This window comes from Sphaerodactylus townsendi, linkage group LG10 (genome assembly GCF_021028975.2).
Source record: "Sphaerodactylus townsendi isolate TG3544 linkage group LG10, MPM_Stown_v2.3, whole genome shotgun sequence".
Classification (NCBI taxonomy): domain Eukaryota; kingdom Metazoa; phylum Chordata; class Lepidosauria; order Squamata; family Sphaerodactylidae; genus Sphaerodactylus; species Sphaerodactylus townsendi.
In genome coordinates, this window is record NC_059434.1 from 39,748,799 (window position 1) to 39,768,772 (window position 19,974).

General features: G+C 41.4%; 1 protein-coding gene across 2 annotated transcripts in view; it reads left to right on the forward strand.

Moving 5' to 3' along the window:
- The window catches only part of SPOCK3 (SPARC (osteonectin), cwcv and kazal like domains proteoglycan 3), a 200,007-nt gene that overhangs the window by 124,033 nt on the left and 56,000 nt on the right, over window positions 1-19,974 (forward strand). For both annotated transcript variants that reach the window (XM_048509463.1, XM_048509464.1), the window contains one exon: window positions 11,000-11,114. In XM_048509463.1, coding sequence (XP_048365420.1) covers window positions 11,000-11,114 — 115 coding nt within the window. The remainder of the gene's footprint in view (window positions 1-10,999; window positions 11,115-19,974) is intronic.

A 19,974-nucleotide genomic window follows, 5' to 3' on the forward strand; every position in this document is an offset into this window, starting at 1 on the left:
GTCAGCTATTTTAAGCCAGTATAAAAATTCTCTGTACATGGTGTGCAAGTTCTCTGTACCTGGTGTTCTGTACATGGTGTGCAAGTTCTCTGTACCTGGTGTTCTGTACATGGTGTGCAAGTTCAGGAATCAGAGGGTAGCTGATCCTTCAGGACCACAACTCAAACTGCCTTAATTTCCTCGCTTCAAATTGAGTTTGTGCTAGAAACATCAAGAAAGTTCCCTAATAACATCAAGAAAGTTCCTTAATAACGCTAGCCAGAGTGTGGTGTGGTGGGATGCTTGAATAAACCTTCAGAGTTCCTTGGATAAATAGGAAAGGACTATTGTTGTTCAAAACCTGAGCTTCTAAAATGCAAGTGAAAACTTATTGAATATCTCTATAAATGTAGCTGGTATCTTTCTATCTCTGTGGTGAAATACTTTGCACTAGAGAATAAAAGTGAAATCAATTCACTTTTATAGTCAAAGTAATTGTGATGTTTAGTCCTTACCACTCATCCAACTAGAGTTCTTTGGTCTGAGCTTTTGAATCCTGGCAGCCAATCAGTGCATTTTCTTGGTAGAGCTCAGTGATGATTAGAAAGCTGCATGAATGCAGATGCTCCTTCTAAACTCTTCCCTTTGAAAGAACTGATTTCACCCCTATCCCAAGACATCTGTGCCCTCATTCTTAGAAAGCTGAGAGTGGTTTGTTTTTACAGTAGCCAGATGGATGTAGAAGGGCTCTTTCACTCTCTTTTGGAATATCTTTGTAGATTCCCACAGGTTCCTTGGCCCAGTTTGAGAAACACTGGTGTAAGATCTTACTGTACTCACAATGAAGACTCCCAGCTTCCTTAATTGTGCATAGCTAGCACTTGGCTGTTTTCTAATCCTTTAAAAACATGTTTTTCATCTACAGTTCCAGAATTGTGTATTGTCAGGATGCTCTTAAGGAAATTAAATGTCAAATTTTGCATACCAGTGCAGATTCCCTGTGGGAATACCTGTAGCACATAGTAACAATATGGCGCATAAGAAAAAAGCTTCCAATTCATTTTGTGTGTGTTTATTTTAGAATTTTCTTAATGCCATTGTAATGCTTACTACTGTGTTAAGCTGAACATATTTTGAAGTGTGCCGAACCAAAGGGATTTTATTATTGGGGTTTTTTTTGTTAATATTTTTATCTTGAAGTGTCCCTTTGACTCCTCATAATGCTAAATCGAATTAAATGTGTACTCATCAGGAAGAGAAAATATCTCTAAATCAAATTTAGTGACCCTAGCTTTGTGTCTGCGTCTGCTATCATTTACCTGTATCATAGGGTTATATAGAGCTCTTAAAGATGTGCAGGTTGTCTAATTACTGCACTTTTGTATTTATCTTTAGTTTCCTGATAATGCATTATTTTTTTAAAAGAAAGAAAGGTCTTGAAGTAATGTGCAAAATCAAGGGACATTTAATGAAACATTGCCCTGTTTTTATTTTATTTTTTGATAATTTTGACATAGCAAGTCTCTGGAAAACTACAAAACTGCAAATGAAGCTTAAATGACCTGCGAAGTGTGTGTGTGTGTGTGTGTGTGTGTGTGTGTGTGTGTGTGTGTGTGTGTGTGTGTGTGTGTGTGTGTGTGTGTATATATATATATATTCATATTGCATTTAATAAAATCTAGGATTCAAAAACTATAGCAAGTCCTGATAGCTTTGGGCTATGGTACTTGGAAGTCCTGCTTCTGTACAATATAGTCCACCAGTTAAGATCTTCCTTGCAAGTCATGTTCTTTGTGCTCCTGCTTGCAGAGCTTATGAAGACCGGAGAAAATTGTTTTAGCCCTTTGTGGTACTGGTAGCCCTTTGTGTTTGGAATGCCCTTTACAACTGCCCTGCCTAACAGACAAGTGTCCCTGGAAGAGCAATTAAAGACTATTTAGATGGCTTCTTAGAAAAAAATATAGATTGACATACTGAAATAGAAATATGAACTCTTCAACATCCTCTCCACATTATTAAAATTTTTGTTTTGACAATAGAAAGTTGCTCAGTCAGAGCTATTCTCCTGGAGGCGTAGGGAATCTCTATGGGTTGTTCCTTTCCCTTGCTTAGGAGGCAGGACTTTACTGGTTTTTTCTTCCACTTCCTCTTCATGCGCTCACTCCCCCCCTTCAACTGCCAGTAACGTTCCTGCCTCTTGATAGGAGAGCACGACTTCTTCTTTGCTCCCTGTGTGAATGGTGTGTGAGTGACTGGTTGTTTGTGTGTTGCCCACTCCTCGTGTGGTTTTGCTTCCCCGTTTGTGTGTCGATGTAGAAAGGGGCATTGCTTCTCACTGGGCAGCGTGCTGAGGCGATTGTGAGGAGAAAGAGTCGCGGGTGCCATTTTAACGTTAAGGTGCTGCCAGGAAAAAAGGGTGTTTGGCGCAATCCGCGGAATGGCCGCCAGAGAGTTTTCTCCCCCAAGGGAGACCTTCACCCGTTCAGCCGCAGAGGCGACTAGGGCAAACATGGCCATGGCTTCCACTCCCCAATCAGGGGTTGCCTTGGAAGACCCAGGAGAAGGAGGAAGCAACAGCCAGACCCGCACAGGGTCGGAGAGCGTTGCTGCGCAAAAGCAGAAAAAGACAAAGTCGGGCGCTAAGTGCAAGCAGTCCCCCCCTCCTTCTCAAGCGCAGAAAGAGCCTCGTACAGAGGAAAGTGCGCTACAAATAGGGGGCATTAGTCAACAAGTGGCTTTAAATCAGGGTCACAGCTCGCAGGCAACGGCTCCACGGACCACTGAGGGAGCTCTAGTGCCGAGGGGAGGGAGGGAGCGGGTAGACCAGCCCTTTGCACTCAACCCCCTTCTGCTTTCTGAGGATACTTCTGTTTGGAGCAGCATCTCCCCTTTTCAGTTCGCGCAATTTCTGACCCAGTCCTTTAGGCAGGAATTTTCAAGACCTCCTCAAACTAGTTTTGCTGTCCCAGAGGGAGGACAGGTTAGGCAACAAGCCCAAGGCAGTTCTGCCAGGCAGATTGCAAGGGCGTTAGGCATGGCTAGGGATGGAGACCACCTAACAAATTCCGCTCCTTTTCAAGAGGAATATTTAAGTGAAGGAGAGTGCCTGAAGGATGAGGCACAGTTCTCTGATACAGAGGACGTGGGTCCAGAGGAGCCAGAGCAAGGGCCTAGATTTTTCAAAGCAGAGGATTTGTCACTTCTTATTACAAAAACCATTTCTGCTTTGGATCTTACCAATCCAGCTGATGCTGTGGACCCTACAGGACAGGCTCAGGGGAAGCTAATTAAGGGATGCCCGAAGGGAAACCAGAGCTATTTCTCAGAGGAGGAAAATCCATTAAAATTTTTTCCTCTGGCTGAATCCTTTGAGAAGCAGATTAAAAAGGAATGGATTAATCCCACTGCTAGTAAGACAGTTCCTCCGTCTAGCAAGCGATTTTACCCCATGTCCGCTTATGTTCATGACCTGTTACAGACTCCAATTGTTGATGCACCGGTGGCAAATTTGCAATCAGGCAATTTAGTTTCTAAGGATGGTGAGGGATATATTAGAGATCCCCTAGACAGGAAGTCTGAGGTAGTGATGAAGAAGGCTCATGACTGGTTGACCATGTTAATTAAGGTCCTAATACCTACAGCCACTGTTTCCAGGGCATTGTTGGTTTGGATTAAATGCATTGTAGATTTAGCTGCCCCGGATGACAGGGCAGTGAAAGATGGGCTGGACAGATTCATGTTAGGGTCAACCTTCTTGGCTGATGCATCAGCGGATGCCATTACATTAGCAGCCCGTTCCATGGCCAGTTCTATACCAGCTAGGTGAAATTTGTGGTTGAGAGCTTGGCAAGCAGACATGCAGTCAAAATCAGTGGTTTCCAGCTATGCTTTCCATGGTCAAAAATTGTTTGGAAAGGACTTGTAGCAGGTATTAGTCAATAACAATACCAAGGATAACAGGCAGATTCTTCCTAGACAGGTTAGACAAGATAGGGCAGCCTCTCACTTACCTTTTCATTCGCAAGGGACTCTTCCCCGCATTAACAAGGATGGTAGACACACAAATTGGTATTTGCAGCAGGCACCCAGAGAAAGGGGAAATTTTCGTCCCTTCGGTAGAGCGAGTAGATTCCCCAGAGTCTCTAGAAACTCTCAGTTCTGACTATCAGAATATTCCAATGTGGGGGGGGGGGGGAGATTACTGCATTTTCATCATTATTGGGATCAACCACATGTAGATCGGTGGTCAAAAGAAGCGGTAAAGGACGGTTACTTAATAGAATTTGCAAAGTTTCCCCCACACAGATTCGTCCCATCTCCAACTCTCAAGTGCCCTCAAAAACAATCCAGAACAAAAACAGCAATAGACCACCTCCTACAAATCAAAGCTGTAGAATTTGTGCCAGACTGGGAGAAGCGCACAGGCGTCTATTCCCATTTTTTCACAGTTCCCAAACAATCAGGGGACTAGAGAGTATTTCTGAACCTGCGATTTGTGAACTGTCATCTACGACTACGTCATTTCAAAATGGAAACATTGCGAACTATTACGGCTTCGCTACAGGAAGGGGAGTTCCTCACGTCCCTAGACCTGACGGAGGCTTACTTGCACGTCCCCATTCCTCCAGTTCACAGTAGAAGATATGCATCTCCAGTACAGAGCTTTACCCTTTGACCTCGCCTCAGCTCCAAGGGTGTTCTCAAAACTGCTCCTGGCGCCGATAGTCCAGTTACGCCACCAGGGAATACACGTCCACCCTTACCTGGATGACTTGCTGATACGGTCCGAGTCGGAGGAAAAGGCAAGGTCAGATGTCCAAGTGCAGCAGACATTGCAAAAGTACAGCTTTGTGGTCAATCTCAAGAAAAGTACCATGATTCCATCACAGCGAATGGAGCATCAGTGGTCCAGGCCAGACTCAAAACTGCCCATCAACCTGTTGGAGCTGCGTGCAATCCACCTGTCTCTGGGTCATTTCAATCTGAGCATCAGGGGTTGTCACGTGCTAATAAGGACGGACAATGTAGCCGCAAAGGCGTACTTAAAAAATCAAGGAGGAAGCAGATCATCAGTATATAGCAAGTGTTGTATTCCTAAGCTAAGTAAAATAGACTTAATGTTAGATCTTTTTTAGAAAGTGCATAATTTCATACTTTGCTAGTTAGCACTTGAATTGGTTGACTTGATTGTTGTAGAATGTGAATACAATTTTTAGACATCTCTGTAATGTACAGAGTTTGTTCTAGATTTGCAATCTCCTATAAAATCATTTCCCCATGGGTGCAATGTTAGGCTTCATTTTCTTTGCATCTGTTGTTTAAATGTTTCCAAAGTGAGAAACTGGGATGAAAACAGAAAGAAAAAATCTAAAAGTATGCATATGAATCTGATCTAATTTTTAACCCATATAAAACATTTTGCAGAACTCTTTTTCAATGCAAGTGGCGCAAGTATGGGTGATTATGTAAGTTATTTTGCATTTTTGTACCATTAACCACTAATGAGCATGCCCTTTATGTGATATTTTAGTTCACTTATAACTTTATAAATATTTCAGCCTTAGATAATTGAGTAAATTGAACTTGATGAATTAGCAATGCAATCAGTGGGTGTTGTTTAAGAAATGAAACTGCATCAAAAAGTCATATTATTATGCATTCTTTATAGTACCTAAATATGTTTTTTAACCAATGATTTTTTTAACCAATGATTCATGCAATTAAAAAAATATGGGGGAAATCAGGAAGAGAGCCACATGCTTTAGGAATATATTTTATGTGATCGCCACAAACTCTATTAGCTACAAAGCACAGGACATACCCCTCACTGCCATTGTTGTTTGGGTATGGGGGAAGACAAAGGCTGCTTCCATGCTGTCAGCATGGTGCCCAGAAGACTGAGTCTATGCAGAATGACTGGGCTGCATTGGGTGGGTTGGGGATGGGGCTTCAGGAAGCTGGGCCATGAATGGCAAACAGAGGCAGGCTTTGCTCCTATTTGGTCCCAGTTTCGGAATGACATTTCCATCCGCACATCCCCTATTTTATGGTATTTTCTATATGCAGTGTAATGTTTGCATGTTCCTTTTACTATTTGTCACAGCCTGGTGGATTGTACATGGAGGGGGGAGCCTGTGCCCCTGCCATTGTTGTGCCCCCCATAGGTCTTGGGGTAGGGTAGGCCTCAAAGTTGTGCCCAAGCAGGGGCTGCCAGTTGCATACACCTCCCAGGCAATAAGGGAAGTCCCATTCAGTGGCCAGCACCCAAATGGTTCCCACTGACTTGTTGCTCCAGGTTTCCTGCAGCATCTGGGCTGAGAAAAAAGGCACTGTGAGTACAGCCTGACAACAGGATCAGTGGCCTATGCTGTGCCCCTTGCTCCTTATGTCTGTAACCAATAAATCAGCTGTGGCCAGTTATTTTACCAGCAAAATATTTGAGTTATGAGTCTGAAGTGAGGCATGATTCCCTCCCCACCTACCAGTCTGAACACATGGACAGAAGTAGTCCAAACCCACGCTACAAGTGAAGCGTGTTTTGCATGTGCTTAGAGGGAGAACAGCAGGGAGTGGAGGACTCTTTTGTGTCAGTGAGGTTAGCCAGCAGCTGTGGAAAGAGCAGCACAGATGGGCCTGCAGCTGTTGGCAGGTAAGGGAGTTGGAGAACCTGGGCAAAGAGTCATCACCCCAGTTACACCAGGCATCAAAAATACAATGCAGCTTGACATGCTTTGAGACATGGTTCATTGGTGGCATCTCTGCAGTGGGAAAACCTGAAAGTAAGAGTTGGGTAGGTTAGAATTTGGTGGGCTTAGCAAGATGGAACTCTGTTTTGGACTGCTTTACATTTATAATTTAGGAAACTACCTGGAATTTTTTTGTGGTTACAACCTCACTGACTTAATAATCCTCTGGATGAGTTCAGTGTTAATGACAGGTACTAATAATAATGCTTTACTGTGGTTTCAACTGTACAAAGATCTTCACACGTATTTTGTTATAAATTCTGGAAAAAAACGCTGTAAATCGATGTATGTGGTACATTTTTCTAGCCTTTTCTCTGCAGAAGTCAGGGTGACATAAATGACTCCTTGTTATCAATTTTGCCCTAATTACAATCTTGCATGGTAGGTTAATCTGAGTGTGTAGCTGCCCTAGTTTTACTCAGTGAGATTCATGATAATGTTGGTAAAATTTGCTAGTATTAGTGTTCCTATATTGCAGGTGAGGAGCTGAGGAAAAAGTGGTTTTCCTAGTGAGCTAGTGACAGAGGGGAGATTTGAATTGGGGACCTTCCAGATCATAGCTCATTCCTTTAGTGACTATATTGGCCTGAAGTCGGAGATGCAGGGGACCTGGAGCAGAGGGTGACATAAATAAATCTCTCTCTCTGTGTGTGTGTGTGTGTGTGTGTGTGTGTGTGTGTGTGTGTGTGTGTATTGTTTGAAAATGCATGAGTGTGGAGGCATTCTGAAGATTTTTTGTAAATAAAAGGAACTTTGACCGCAGTCACATGTGAAGTTTCCCCTTACTCTATTCCTGCTTAGAGTGTTTGACTAGAATCTAGGAGACCCAGGTTCGATCCCTGTTCTGCCATGGAAGCTTGCTGCCAGTCAAACACTCCCAGCCTACCCCGACTCATAGTGTCATTGCAAAGATAAAATGTAGAAGGAGAATGCTGTAAGCCACTTTGATCCCTACTAAGGAGAAACATGATGTATAAATGAAGTGGTTAAATAAATTAGAGCACATGACAAAGAGGTGATGCCTGATAAGGAGTTAATGGATGGCAAGACTTCACAGACTCATGGGGCTCCAGAAAGGCAGGGTGGATTTTTAAAAAAGTGTTCGAAAGGAAATTGTAGGTTCATCAATAGATGAAAGGATGGTAATGACAAAAAGTGTAGGAGGAGGAACAAGTCAAAAAAGGGGCGTTTGGGGGGTGCAATTTCACTGCTTCCCCGGAGTGCCATTTTCTGTAGGTACACCTCTGTATGATTGAAACAAACCATAAAGCTCTCGTTCCTGTTTTTAGAACCCACAGACTGGTTGACTTCACAACTTGGCTGCAGAACTTTCAGATGTGGATAATATATTCGTCTGATATCATTCATTTACTAATGAAAGACTTCACTATTTTCATGATCTTTGTGCATGGTATTGTCGAAGGCTTTCACAGCTGGATTCAACTGGTTGTCGTGGGTTTTCCGGGCTGTATGGCCGTGATCTGGTAGATCTTGTTCTTGTTTCGCCTGCATCTGTGGCTGGCATCTTCAGAGGTGTATCACAGATAAAAGTCTTGTTTCACACTGTGTCTAGTGAGAAGGGAAAGTTTAGTGGGGTATATTGTCCATATCCCAAGGTGGGGAACCAATCAGTAAATGTTTGGGTGGAACTTGCTATGTAAAGGTGTGGTTGAGTGCATTGTATTGTGGATGGCATTATCAGTCCATTTTTTAAGTACTGGGAGCCAAGCTTTGTTAATTTTCAATCTCTTTTTCTTGTTGAAGTTGTCTTAGTGTTTGTGACATAGTCTCCCTGTGCAGTCTGACATAGTACAGAGTAATTTGTGGATAGCCTTGTAGATAACAATTGGTAGACTGTAGAAATGTTATACTAGCATAAGAAGTTACAAATTATATCCAGTCAATCGTTGCTTGTCTTCTTGCATCAGAAGCAAAACTACAGGAAGTTAAATGGATGTTGTCACTACAGACTGCAAGTGAAGGACTGTGTTTTTCAAAGATCTCTACATTAATTATTCCGTGTAGTGGAAAACTAGTGCACTATGTAGAGTTAGGTTAAAACCTTTCACTCTGACATGGTAAATTTTCCTTTCAGGAAGCTTTTGCGTGGAGGGGAGAGTTAGTAATTTGTTCCATACATGCCCAGTCTGAAGTACTTCTGTCCATCCTCCCACTCCAGAATTCTACTACCTTGCTATGTGTCAGCCAGGCCTAGTTCCTTGAAAGCAAATGTTCTAGAGACTATGGTGGTTTCCGCATGGGCTGAAAGCAACGGCTTCAGCCCAGTAAAATACCATTTTGGTGGGAACCCTTTGCACAGGTGCCACTGCCAAATTGATGCAGCAGCGCTCTGTTCCTGCCCAAACAGTGTTTCCAAAACAAGCTCGGGGAGCAAGTTTTCCTGCAAACACCAGCTTCCATCCGCTGCCATGTGAACGGCAGCAGGTGGAAGCTGGCATATTCCCCTCCCTGGCCCCAAATGCCTCCTTACCTCCTGCTGGTAGCCGTCATTCTGCTGTCGCTCTGAGGAGGCCAGGAGACACACCCCCTGGCCTTCGTAGCTGCAGCTGTCACTCTGGCCATGGGTGTGTGTCCCCTGGCCTCCTCAGAGCGACAGCAGAGTGACGGCTGCCAGCAGGAGGTAAGGAGGTATTTGGGGCCGGGGAGGAGAATACGAAGTTGTGCGGAGCCTGCTCCAACAGCTGCGCATCCCATGGGGCCATTTTGTGCGAACGGCCCCAGAGCCTGCATCGGCATGATTCATGCCGATGCAGGCTCTCTCCCTTGGCTGTGTGGAAACAGCCTGAAACTGTTATTGTTCCAAATAATAAATAAGAAGTATTTTAATAGTATGCAAATATAATACATCTGTCAAACACATACTTTTATATAACGCACTACAAAACCATAGTAAGTTTTCAATAGAGATTCACTTCAAGCAACATTATCTTCAGAGGCATTATTCTCATGAGCATTTACATTTGTCAAAAAATCTGCAAATATTAACAAAAACAAAATTTAACCCCCAAAATTTCAAAAATATAACAAAGAAAGAAATAATTGACATGCAGCCAGTACATTCAGTGTTAAATAAAGAACTTCAAAATACAAGGTGCCAAAATGGAGAAGAAATTTTCTCTCATGGTCTTAATGGAAAGAAACTAACATTTGTGAAGAGTAAGATGAAACCAATTAGCTGACTTTTCAAAGACGTGTCAGTGGCGTAGTGCCAAGGGGACAGTGGGAAAGGGGGGTTGTTACTCATCGGGCGCGTGCCCCTGCAGGGGTATGGTGAGGGTGTGGTGTGGCATTCTGGGGCGTTCTGGGATGGGGGTGTGGCAGGGACACAAGGCGCAGGGGTGGAGCTCCACCCCAGCATCTGAAATAATTGTCATCTACTCTAACCCATAATAAGGTACATTCTTGTCTGCATCCCATTGTTCTATTATAATGTGATTGCAAAATCAACCCTGTTAACAAGTAACATTTTTCAACTTAACCCTGCTATATATGCTCACATAATCACTGGAAGACCACTCAGTGCAACAAAATCTTGTTACTGGTAGGCACTTTCTGAGCACTGAGCCAAAGTCTTTCTTCAACTGTGACACATATATGTATGTATGATACATCCCTTTTTCTGAGCTAAGGAGTCATATGTAAAGATCGAAATAGTGAGTCTGTATCTATCTTCTGTCTTTCAGAGACAGCTGGTGGAAAGGTTGTAGTGGCTGCCATCCAAACCCTTTCAGAGAGAGAACTGTGTGATTAGTCATTTTAGCACCTTGCCATGAAAATTTAGCATGTTCCATTGGTAATAGTCATTCCTGTACAAGGTCATTTGACGACAATTCCCCTCACCCTTAAGTTGCAGTAATTATTTTAGACTGATAGCTTTTCTTTGGTTGTGTTTTATTTTTTAAAATAAAATGTATTCAAAATATGTATAAGCTGCCTTTTTCTAGGCTACAGGGACCCAAAATAAGTCGTAACCATGGTTCTTAGCAGTACTTGCTTGGCAAAATATTTGGGGGTGTCTGCCCTCCTAGGTTCTGCTTTTTTACTGCAATACACAGTTTTTCCACATGAGCATTCAATGTGTGATTCCACCATATTTTAGTCTGTGCATCCTGTTCTTAGTCACTTAAAAATCTGAGTGGAAATGTTAAAAATGATGAGTGGCTAACCCCTACCTTTCAAAGATACTCAATGGACTGAAATTTACATTATAAAAGTTATTTACATTAAAGATTGTTATTCTCTTTTTATTGTAGTGCAAACTAGAATATCAAGCCTGCATCTCAGGAAAACAGATCTCCGTGAAGTGTGAAGGACGTTGCCTTTGCCCTCCAGTTAAATCCACAAATACAGGCCGAAATGATAAGAGGGGTAAATACTCAGTATTCTATTAGATCTGTCAATATTACAATAATGAAAGAATTATAATTGTACTCACTGAAAAGCATGGTGATTAATGGTCAGTGACTTCTCTTTAGAATGAATGAGGGAGCTCTTTTTTAAAAAGTACTTTTGAAATAGAGGTTCAGTGGTACATTGTAGTCTAGTTAATGTTATTGTATTCCTTTTCCTTTACTCTGATAAATAATTCCCACCTGGTCCTTAGTAGTAATAGATAATGCCCTCCTAGAAATTAAGATGATACTTGGTACAGTAGTTTGCTGTCACAAAAACAGCACCATTTATTTCTGTGACATACTCCTGTCTCTAGTAGAATAATATTTTGGGGGATACAGCTTAAAGGAGTGGGACAATACAACTGCCTGTAATAGTTGTTAAGTTGAACATATCACTATAGACTGTGTGCCCAGTTGCAACAACAACAACCTTTATTAGGCATATAAAATAGACTCTAGTACATTACCAGACATTTGTAATGTACAAAGCAAGAGTAAAAACAAAACACAGACGGGGAACTGTATCTAGCATTAGGTGTTACTTACAGAGTTCTGTCACTTGTAAGGGAAATTTTGCTACTTTTTCCATGAGCATGACGTCTGTATTATTTAACAGGAGCCTTTGGGACAGTACAGTGTCCCATTCTTTAATCAATGCCACTTCTGTAAAACTGAAGTCTTACACCCGTCTGTCATTTAAAGAGGAAGTAACTACACTTTCATGTGTCTTCGCTTTCTGACAATTCTTCAGGAGCAGCTGCAGCTAATAGTCATGGTAGCACTTCACCTTAGAGATTGCAGAGGAAAAATAGGACTGCATTCATTCATTCATTCATTCATTCATTCATTCATTCATTCATTCATTCATTCATTCATTCATTCATTCATTGTGATATTTATACCCTGCCTCATACTAGCATCTCTAGGTGGCCTACAAAGGTTAAAAACAGTAAAAACTACAATAAAAGCATGAATAAAATATAACAAATAAAACATCAATAAAATGCATTAAAATAACCCCAACTCCTAATCCGTCCCCCAGGATCAACAGCTGTAGAAGGGGGTTTCCAGGAATTTTAACCAAATGCCTGGGTGAAGAAAAAGGCCTTCACCATGACCTTAGACCCATAACCAGGTTACCCAATCTCAAATAAATGTTGTTATTGGGTCCCAGAAATTTATAGTATGTTTTTTCTCTAGTGTCTTGTTTTGTTCAAAAATGTAAATTCAGGGACTCTTTATTCATAAGCCTGGTGTCTAATGTATTACATTTTATTTGTAAAATGTTTCTTATGCCATACAATTGAATGAGGATGTTCCAGCAGAAATCTAGCCACTTAAGTGATAGCAAAGCTGCTCACTGTGCGCAGATTATTCTCAAAACCAACTGTAATATCAATTCTCACTGCAGAGTCCTACATAAGTATAGAAAAGCAGTTGTAAAACTTTTTCCTTAAGAGAGCTGATGATTTATGTCACACCTTTCCCCAAACACAAGTCCTCTAAATAGCTTGCAACAAGAAAGCTACAGTAAAATCACTACAGGAGAGTCAGCATGGGAGTAGTTAAGAGCAGTGGACTCTAGGAGCAGTGGCGTAGGAGGTTAAGAGCTCATGTATCTAATCTGGAGGAACCGGGTTTGATTCCCAGCTCTGCCGCCTGAGCTGTGGAGGCTTATCTGGGGAATTCAGATTAGCCTGTACACTCCCTCTCACACCAGCTGGGTGACCTTGGGCTAGTCACAGCTTCTCGGAGCTCTCTCAGCCCCACCTACCTCACAGGGTGTTTGTTGTGAGAGGGGAAGGGCAAGGAGATTGTAAGCCCCTTTGAGTCTCCTACAGGAGAGAAAGGGGGGATATAAATCCAAACTCTTCTTCTTCTTTTTCTTCTTCACATGAAGCATGCTGGGCGACCTTGGGTGAGTCGCAGTTCTCTCAGAACTCTTTAGCTCATGTGGAAGCAGGCAATGGCAGACCACCTCCAAACATCTCTTGCACTGAAAATCCTATGGGATCATCAGAAGTCAGCTATGAGTATCAATATATCACACACAAGAAGCCAGTTCAAAATAACCAAACTAAAAGACTTGAAAGAAAAGAGGAAATTTTACTTATTTCCTAAACATTACAATGGAGCCCTTGTAATGTATGTGGAATGCAAGTTAACTCCTCATCCATCATAAGTATAGAAATGCTAAATACTCTTTTTGGATAAAAAGCATATTGATCTTTTTCTTTCCTAACTTAATTACTTAAGAGATATTTTCCTGCTTGTGCTGATTTTTAAAATTGAGTTCAAAGACCCAAATTTAGAGTGCTAATGCAAAACAATAGTTAAAGTATTGTCAAATGCTTTAAGTATGCGTGTGCGTGTGTGTGTGTGTGCGCGCGCGCGTGCGTGTGTGTGTGTGTGAAATGCTGTCAAGTTGCTTCCTACCTATGGTGACCCTAGTTCTTCATATAAAGGATTTGGAAAAGGTACCAAAAAAGAGATTAGGACATCTGAAACACTGTGTTGGTTTAAGAGACATATTAAAGTTTTCCTGTACTTTGGTAGAACAGTAGTTCCCATACTATCATCCCCTGATATGTGTATAGTATAATACAGTGGTACCTCGGTTTTTGTTGATAATTCGTCCAAAAGGAATCGACGGAAACCGAAATCGACGAAAACCAAGGCACCATTTCCCATACGAATCAATGTAAATCCAATTAATCCATTCGAGGCTCTCCAAAAAGTGCCTGGAATTGATTAATTGACTTCCTCAAACCCCAGCCGGGAGGTAGAGGGAGCTCCTTATTTGGGCAGTGACATCAGCGGGAGTCACTTTCCAAATAAGAAGCTCCCTCTGCCTCTTGGCTGGCTGGGGTTTGAGGAAGCCCAGCCGGGAGGCAGAGGGAGCTCCTTATTTGGGCAGTGACTCCCCCTGATGTCACTGCCCAAATAAGGAGCTCCCTCTTCCTCCCGGCTGGGCTTCCTCATACCCCAGCCGGTTTTGGTTGTCATGAACTTTTTGTAAGTTTTGGTTTTCGTGGGCTTTTTCTGGGTTTGAGGACGAAAACCGAGGCTATCGACGAAATCTGAGACAAATTTTGCCCAGAAAAAGTCGACAAAAACTGAAACCGATGAAAACCGAAGTCAACTATAACCGAGGTACCACTGTATATACATACGTATGCATACTTTCCATGATGGCTTAGATTTCCACAATCAAGCTGTTTTGAAAATGAAAAGAGTATTGGGCATGGGAATTGTCTATGTGCATATTATGATCTGTATGATAGGAGATCCTAGTCTGATTCTCTAACCACTATATTTCTAGAAGGTTCAGAATGCTTGGAGTGCTCCCCTCCCACCCATCTTCAGCCTAAGTGGAGGCAGAGAGAGCACTCGTCTTCAGTTCTCTCTTTGGCTCATCCCGCACATGCAGAATAATGCACTTTCAAACTGCTTTCAATGCTCTTTGAAGCTGTACGGAATGGCAAAATCCACTTGCAAACAGTTGTGAAAGTGGTTTGAAAATGCATTATTTTGCATGTGCGGAAGGGGCCTTTGCCACAATGGAGAAAGAACCTGCTTCACGAGAGCGCCTCATTAACCTCAGGATTTTTCTTTCTTCTCCCTTTTCAGTTTCAGTCTCCTTCTGACTTTTTGATTGCACTCTCAATTTTGTTTGTTGATTGAATTAAAGAATAGAAAATCCATCATCATCAGCCTTAAAGTTGCATAATTTCCCAGTAGTAATTTTTTTAAGTTTTCTTGATTTTCAGGTGCAATCTGCTTTGGAACTTTCTGCTTTAATCTCTGGTAGTAGTCATTTTTCTGTCAGTAATATGTCATCTGCATATATCAAGTTGTTAATGTTCTTCCCCGCATTTTCACTCTATCTTCATCTAAATCTGATCCAGTTTTCCTTATGAAATGTTCTGCATATAGATTGAAGAAATAGAGAGATGAAATACACTTTTGTCTGACATTTTTGCCAATTGGAAATGAACCCAACTTTGGCCAGGGCAGATTGGATATTAAATCAAATATTTTTTTAAAAAAAATCTGTTTGTCCATATTCTGTCCTAACAATAGCCTCTTGTCCAGAGTATAGATTGCTCTTTTAAAAAATCAAATAATGTGGCATCCCCATTTATTTTAAAATCATCCACAGCTTTTCATGGTCCACAGTCAAAATCTTTGCTGCCCTCTGTGAAACACAAGCTGATTTGCTTCTGACATTCTCGTATATGCTCCAGTAATCAAAATAGATTTGCAATATGATCTTTAGTGCCTTTTCATTTTCTGAATCCACCATTTCTCATTCCATATATGGTAACAGTCTTTGTTGTAAGAATTTGAGCATCACTTTACTTGCATGAGAAATTAAAGCGATGGTCCAATAGTTGACATCTCCTTCTTTAGAAATTGGAATGCAGGTTGAGTGCTTCCAGTCTGCTTTTTTTTCTTATTTTCCATGTTTATTGTCATATTCTTATTAAGATTTTGATGGACTTCATTTCTGTGACTTGAAATAACTCTCTTGATATCCCATTTCTTCCTAGTGATTTGTTTCTCTCAATTGCTTTCATTTCATTTCTTCTTCAAAAGATTCTTCTTGGAAGGAATCAGTTTGTCCCTTAATCTCTTCTGTTTATTTTTTGAATGTATTGTTCCCATTTTTATTTTGTTCTGTTCAGTTAATGACTTTCCATGTTGATTTTAAATTTCCGATTGATTTAGTGGATCTTGTGGAACAGATTTCTTTTCTTCCCTTTTTGTTGTTCTCTTCCATTTCTTTACAATGTGCCAGTTGCTGGAATGCTGCACTGAAGACTTCTGTTTCTGTCACCTTTTTTTGCCTCTTGTCCGTCATAGCTATTTTAAGAGTCACATCAGTCAGTCATCCATTGGGATTTTTCCTTTGCAGGTCCAAGGAGGGAATATGTGGGTGAAGCATGGAGGGCAGAAGAACACATGAACGAGTGCTCTTTGGTAAACTATTGCTGGCCACAGATTGTTTATTAATTATAGGTGAAGGAACAGAGGCACTGCATAAGAACAGTTCTTGGCATTGGGTGACCTGCCTGCCACCCAATGAATCCCTCTCCCTAGCTTTCCTGTAGGAGAAAACCTGTGGAATAGCAACCAAATGGGAGCCAAGCAGGTGCCAGCCTCTCCATGGTCCCCTTACCATCTGTAGGGGTATACCAGTTGATTACTTCCACCTGGGCATGCAGCTGAGTGGCCAAACACACCCTAAGGTCCCTTATTTTGGCCCCCAACAATGGGAAGGCTGGCATTCAGGATCCATTCTAATGCCAAATGCACCAACTGTAACAGGATGCAGACAAAGTCAAACAGACAAACAATCGCAAACAAAAAATAACGCTGGTAAAACAGAATCATGGGTGGGCAAATCAGTGATCCAAGCCACTAATGTCCTGTGGGCTCTGTGACCCCCACCTGCCTAAGGCAGCAGGCTTCCTGAGCACCAGCCTGGCCTCTAATGGTTCTGCCCTGAGGGCACCATGCAGTTGGTTGGTTGTGTCTTCTTTCTCCTACCTATCCACCCTCCTGGACTTCAATTGGTGGTGTAGGAAAGTCCAGACCATGTTTCTTGGGGGATTTTTTTGTTGATAATATCTCTGGTGAGAGCCAGCATGGTGCAGAGCAGGTGCACTCTAATCTGGAGAATCAGGTTTGATTCCCCGCTCTGCCACTTGAGCTGGAGAGGCTTATCTGATGAACCAGATTAGCATGTGCATTCCAACACATGCCAGCTGGGTGACCTTGGGCTAGTCACAGTTTTTCAGAGCTCTCTCAGCCCACCCACCTCACAGGGTGTTTGTTGGGGGGAGGGAAAGGAGATTGTGAGCCCCTTTGAGTCTTCTTACAAGAGAGAAAGGGGCGATATAAATCCAAACTCTTCTTATTCCACCAAATATCTATGGTTTCAACTTGATAATATCTCTGGTTTCTAGATCCCAAATACTTGAACTTAGCAGTGCAAATCCATTCTTTACATGCTCTTTAAACTCTTCTGGAATGTTGTTTAGATTGTGTTTTGACCCTATAAATGTTTTGGTGTTTTTCTTCAACTTTATTCTAATTTTCTATATTAACTGTTTACAGTCTGTATATCACAGTCAGCTCCTGATCTTGTTCTAACAGAGAAAATAGAGCTTCTTCATCTTCTGATTGTGTAATCTATTTGATATCTATATTGGCCATCTGGCAATATCTGTATATGCAATCATCTGTTTTATTGCTCAAAACACATTATGTCAGAGATGGTTATTTTGAATAATAAGATGGTCAGAAAGATTTGGAACTTGAGATGCTTTTTACAGTACAACTTAAAATAGTTTTATCTATCTTTTTTGGAACTTAAAAGTCAGGTTAGTAATTGTTCTTAACAGGAAATGTAGATTGTAACAGAATAAAAGAACTGAGAAGTTTGAGATGGTGAAGTTCAAGTAAATATCAACACACAGAAGTATTTAATCTTTTTTTTCTACTGAGGGTGCTTTTTCTTGGCAGTCACTGGTTTGCTTCATAAACTTAAGCATCTTTCTTTTCACAGTGGTTCTTTAGTTGTAGGAGTTAGGAAACTTATAGCACTACCCCAGTTTCTTCCTCAAACTGGGATGACTTGATTCACAAGAGATATTTCCTATTAAGCTCATAGGAAGCACTTTATGAATCTTTGATCTATTTTCCCTGTATATTTTCCCTGGTTATGGATCCTGTCTTGCTGCAAAAACCCAAAATGTGTTCCTTTTTATTCCTCCACCAGACAGCTTACAACATAACTGGTTCCAACCTCTGTTTGTTAACTTCTCTCTTCCTGTGAATTGTCAGTTTTTAACTGGTAGAGATCCAACTGCCTCTCATAATTCAAACTCCCTGGCTGTTTTTGCACGGCACAATTACACCGGGGTTGAGCTGGGGTCAAATATATCTGGGCTATTTTTTCCCTTTTTTTTCATATGCACAGTTCCACACATCTGCCTGGGAGCAGAGTTAGTAATGCTCCACTTTGCTCTGCATGACCCAAACTTCTGTATTTGCTTCAGAAGCATTTCTGAGCATGCCCAGTGTCCCACGGTATGATTGGTTGTTGCTTTTGAGCGGCAGCTTGAATGAACATCAAGCGGGGAGATCAGCTGACTGGGCGGGAACAATATACTTGGTCTGGCCCTGATTGGTGTTTCTGTGTATGTGCTGTGGGAATGGAAGATATTAATCTGTGTTTTTAATAGTTTAAAATAAGATTTTTCTGTCAGAGGAAGAAAACTAGTGAATAGGTCACTATTTGATTTAAAATAAAACTTGTACTGAGGAAAATAGACTGTGTGATTGTTCTGATTGGCTGTTGCTTTTGAGTGGCAGCTTGAATGGACGTCAGGCAGGGAGATCAGCTGACTGGGTGAGAACAATACACTTGGTCTGCCCCCAATTAGTGTTTTTGTGTATGTGCTGTGGGAATGTAAGAAACTGATCTGTGTTTTTAATGGTTTAAAATGAGGTTTTGCTGTTAGAGGGAGAAAATTAATGAATAGGTCTGCTAATTAATTTAAAATAAAGCTTGTACTGAGGAAAATAGACCAAGTGATTGTTCTAATTGGCTGTTGCTTTTGAGTGGCAGCTTGAATGAACGTCAGGCGAGGAAATCAGCCGGCTGTGCAGAAAAAATAAACCGGTCCTGCCCCTGATTGGTTTTGGAATGGCACAGGCACAAGCAGCAAAGAACCTCCACAATAGCGATTTTTTAAAATCCCGGGCTAAGGTAAATATCATGGTGGGACACTGGAGCAGACCCTGTGCAGCTTCAGGAGCCATGCGGAATTTCCAGCTGCACAGGGATATTTTCCATGCTCACCCCAGAATGTTTTGACCATGTGAAAACAGCCCCTGTCTATCAAGGGGTTCTATGAGCAGGGTAATTCGTTAGAATGCAGCTGTTCATCACACATGTGTTTGCAATAAACAAATTGTTGTCTTCATATAATTTTATGAGTTGTTCTCCTGCTTTATTTTGTTCTGCTAGCCCAAATTTTCCAATGCTTGGTTCTACTTTGTTCCTTTCTTTTGCATCCCAATCACCTGTAATTATCAGCACATCTTGTTTAGGTGCATCATCGGTTTCTTCTTGGATACTTTCATAAAAAGTTTCCATTTCTCCTCTTCAACATCTGTAGTTGGGGTGTGAACTTGAATGATGATTATGTTGATAGACTTTCTATGAAGTCTCATTGATATTGTCTTGTCAGACTTTGCATTATACCCCCTGATCACTTGTGCTATATCTGACTTCAGTGTTAGAGCACCTTCATTTCTTTTGTTTGTCATATCCTAAGTAAACAGTTAATAATTTTTCAACTGAAAAATGTCTTAATCCAGTCCACTTTAGTTCAGTCACTCCAAGATTGCAGTATTAAACATTCCATTTCTCATGCTCCATGTTGCCATCATATACATTAAGCAGCTTGGACTTTTCTTTTACATCCATTCACATCAACAGTTGAACGTCTTTTCATCTTTAATCCAATTCTATTACTGTATATACTGGCGTATAAGACTACTTTTGAACCCTGGGAAATCATCTGTAAAGTGTGGGGTCGTCTTATACGCCGGGTACTCTTATATGGCGAGTATATCCCAAACTCTATATTTTAACTGGAAAAGTGGGGGGGGGGGATCGTCTTATACACCCAGTCGTCTTATACGCCGGTATATACGGTATTAAGAATAGCGTTATTTGTACTTGTCCTCTACTCTTTTCCAGTAGCTAATTGAGTGCCACCTGACCTGCAGGTTTTGTCTTTAACACTGTATCATTT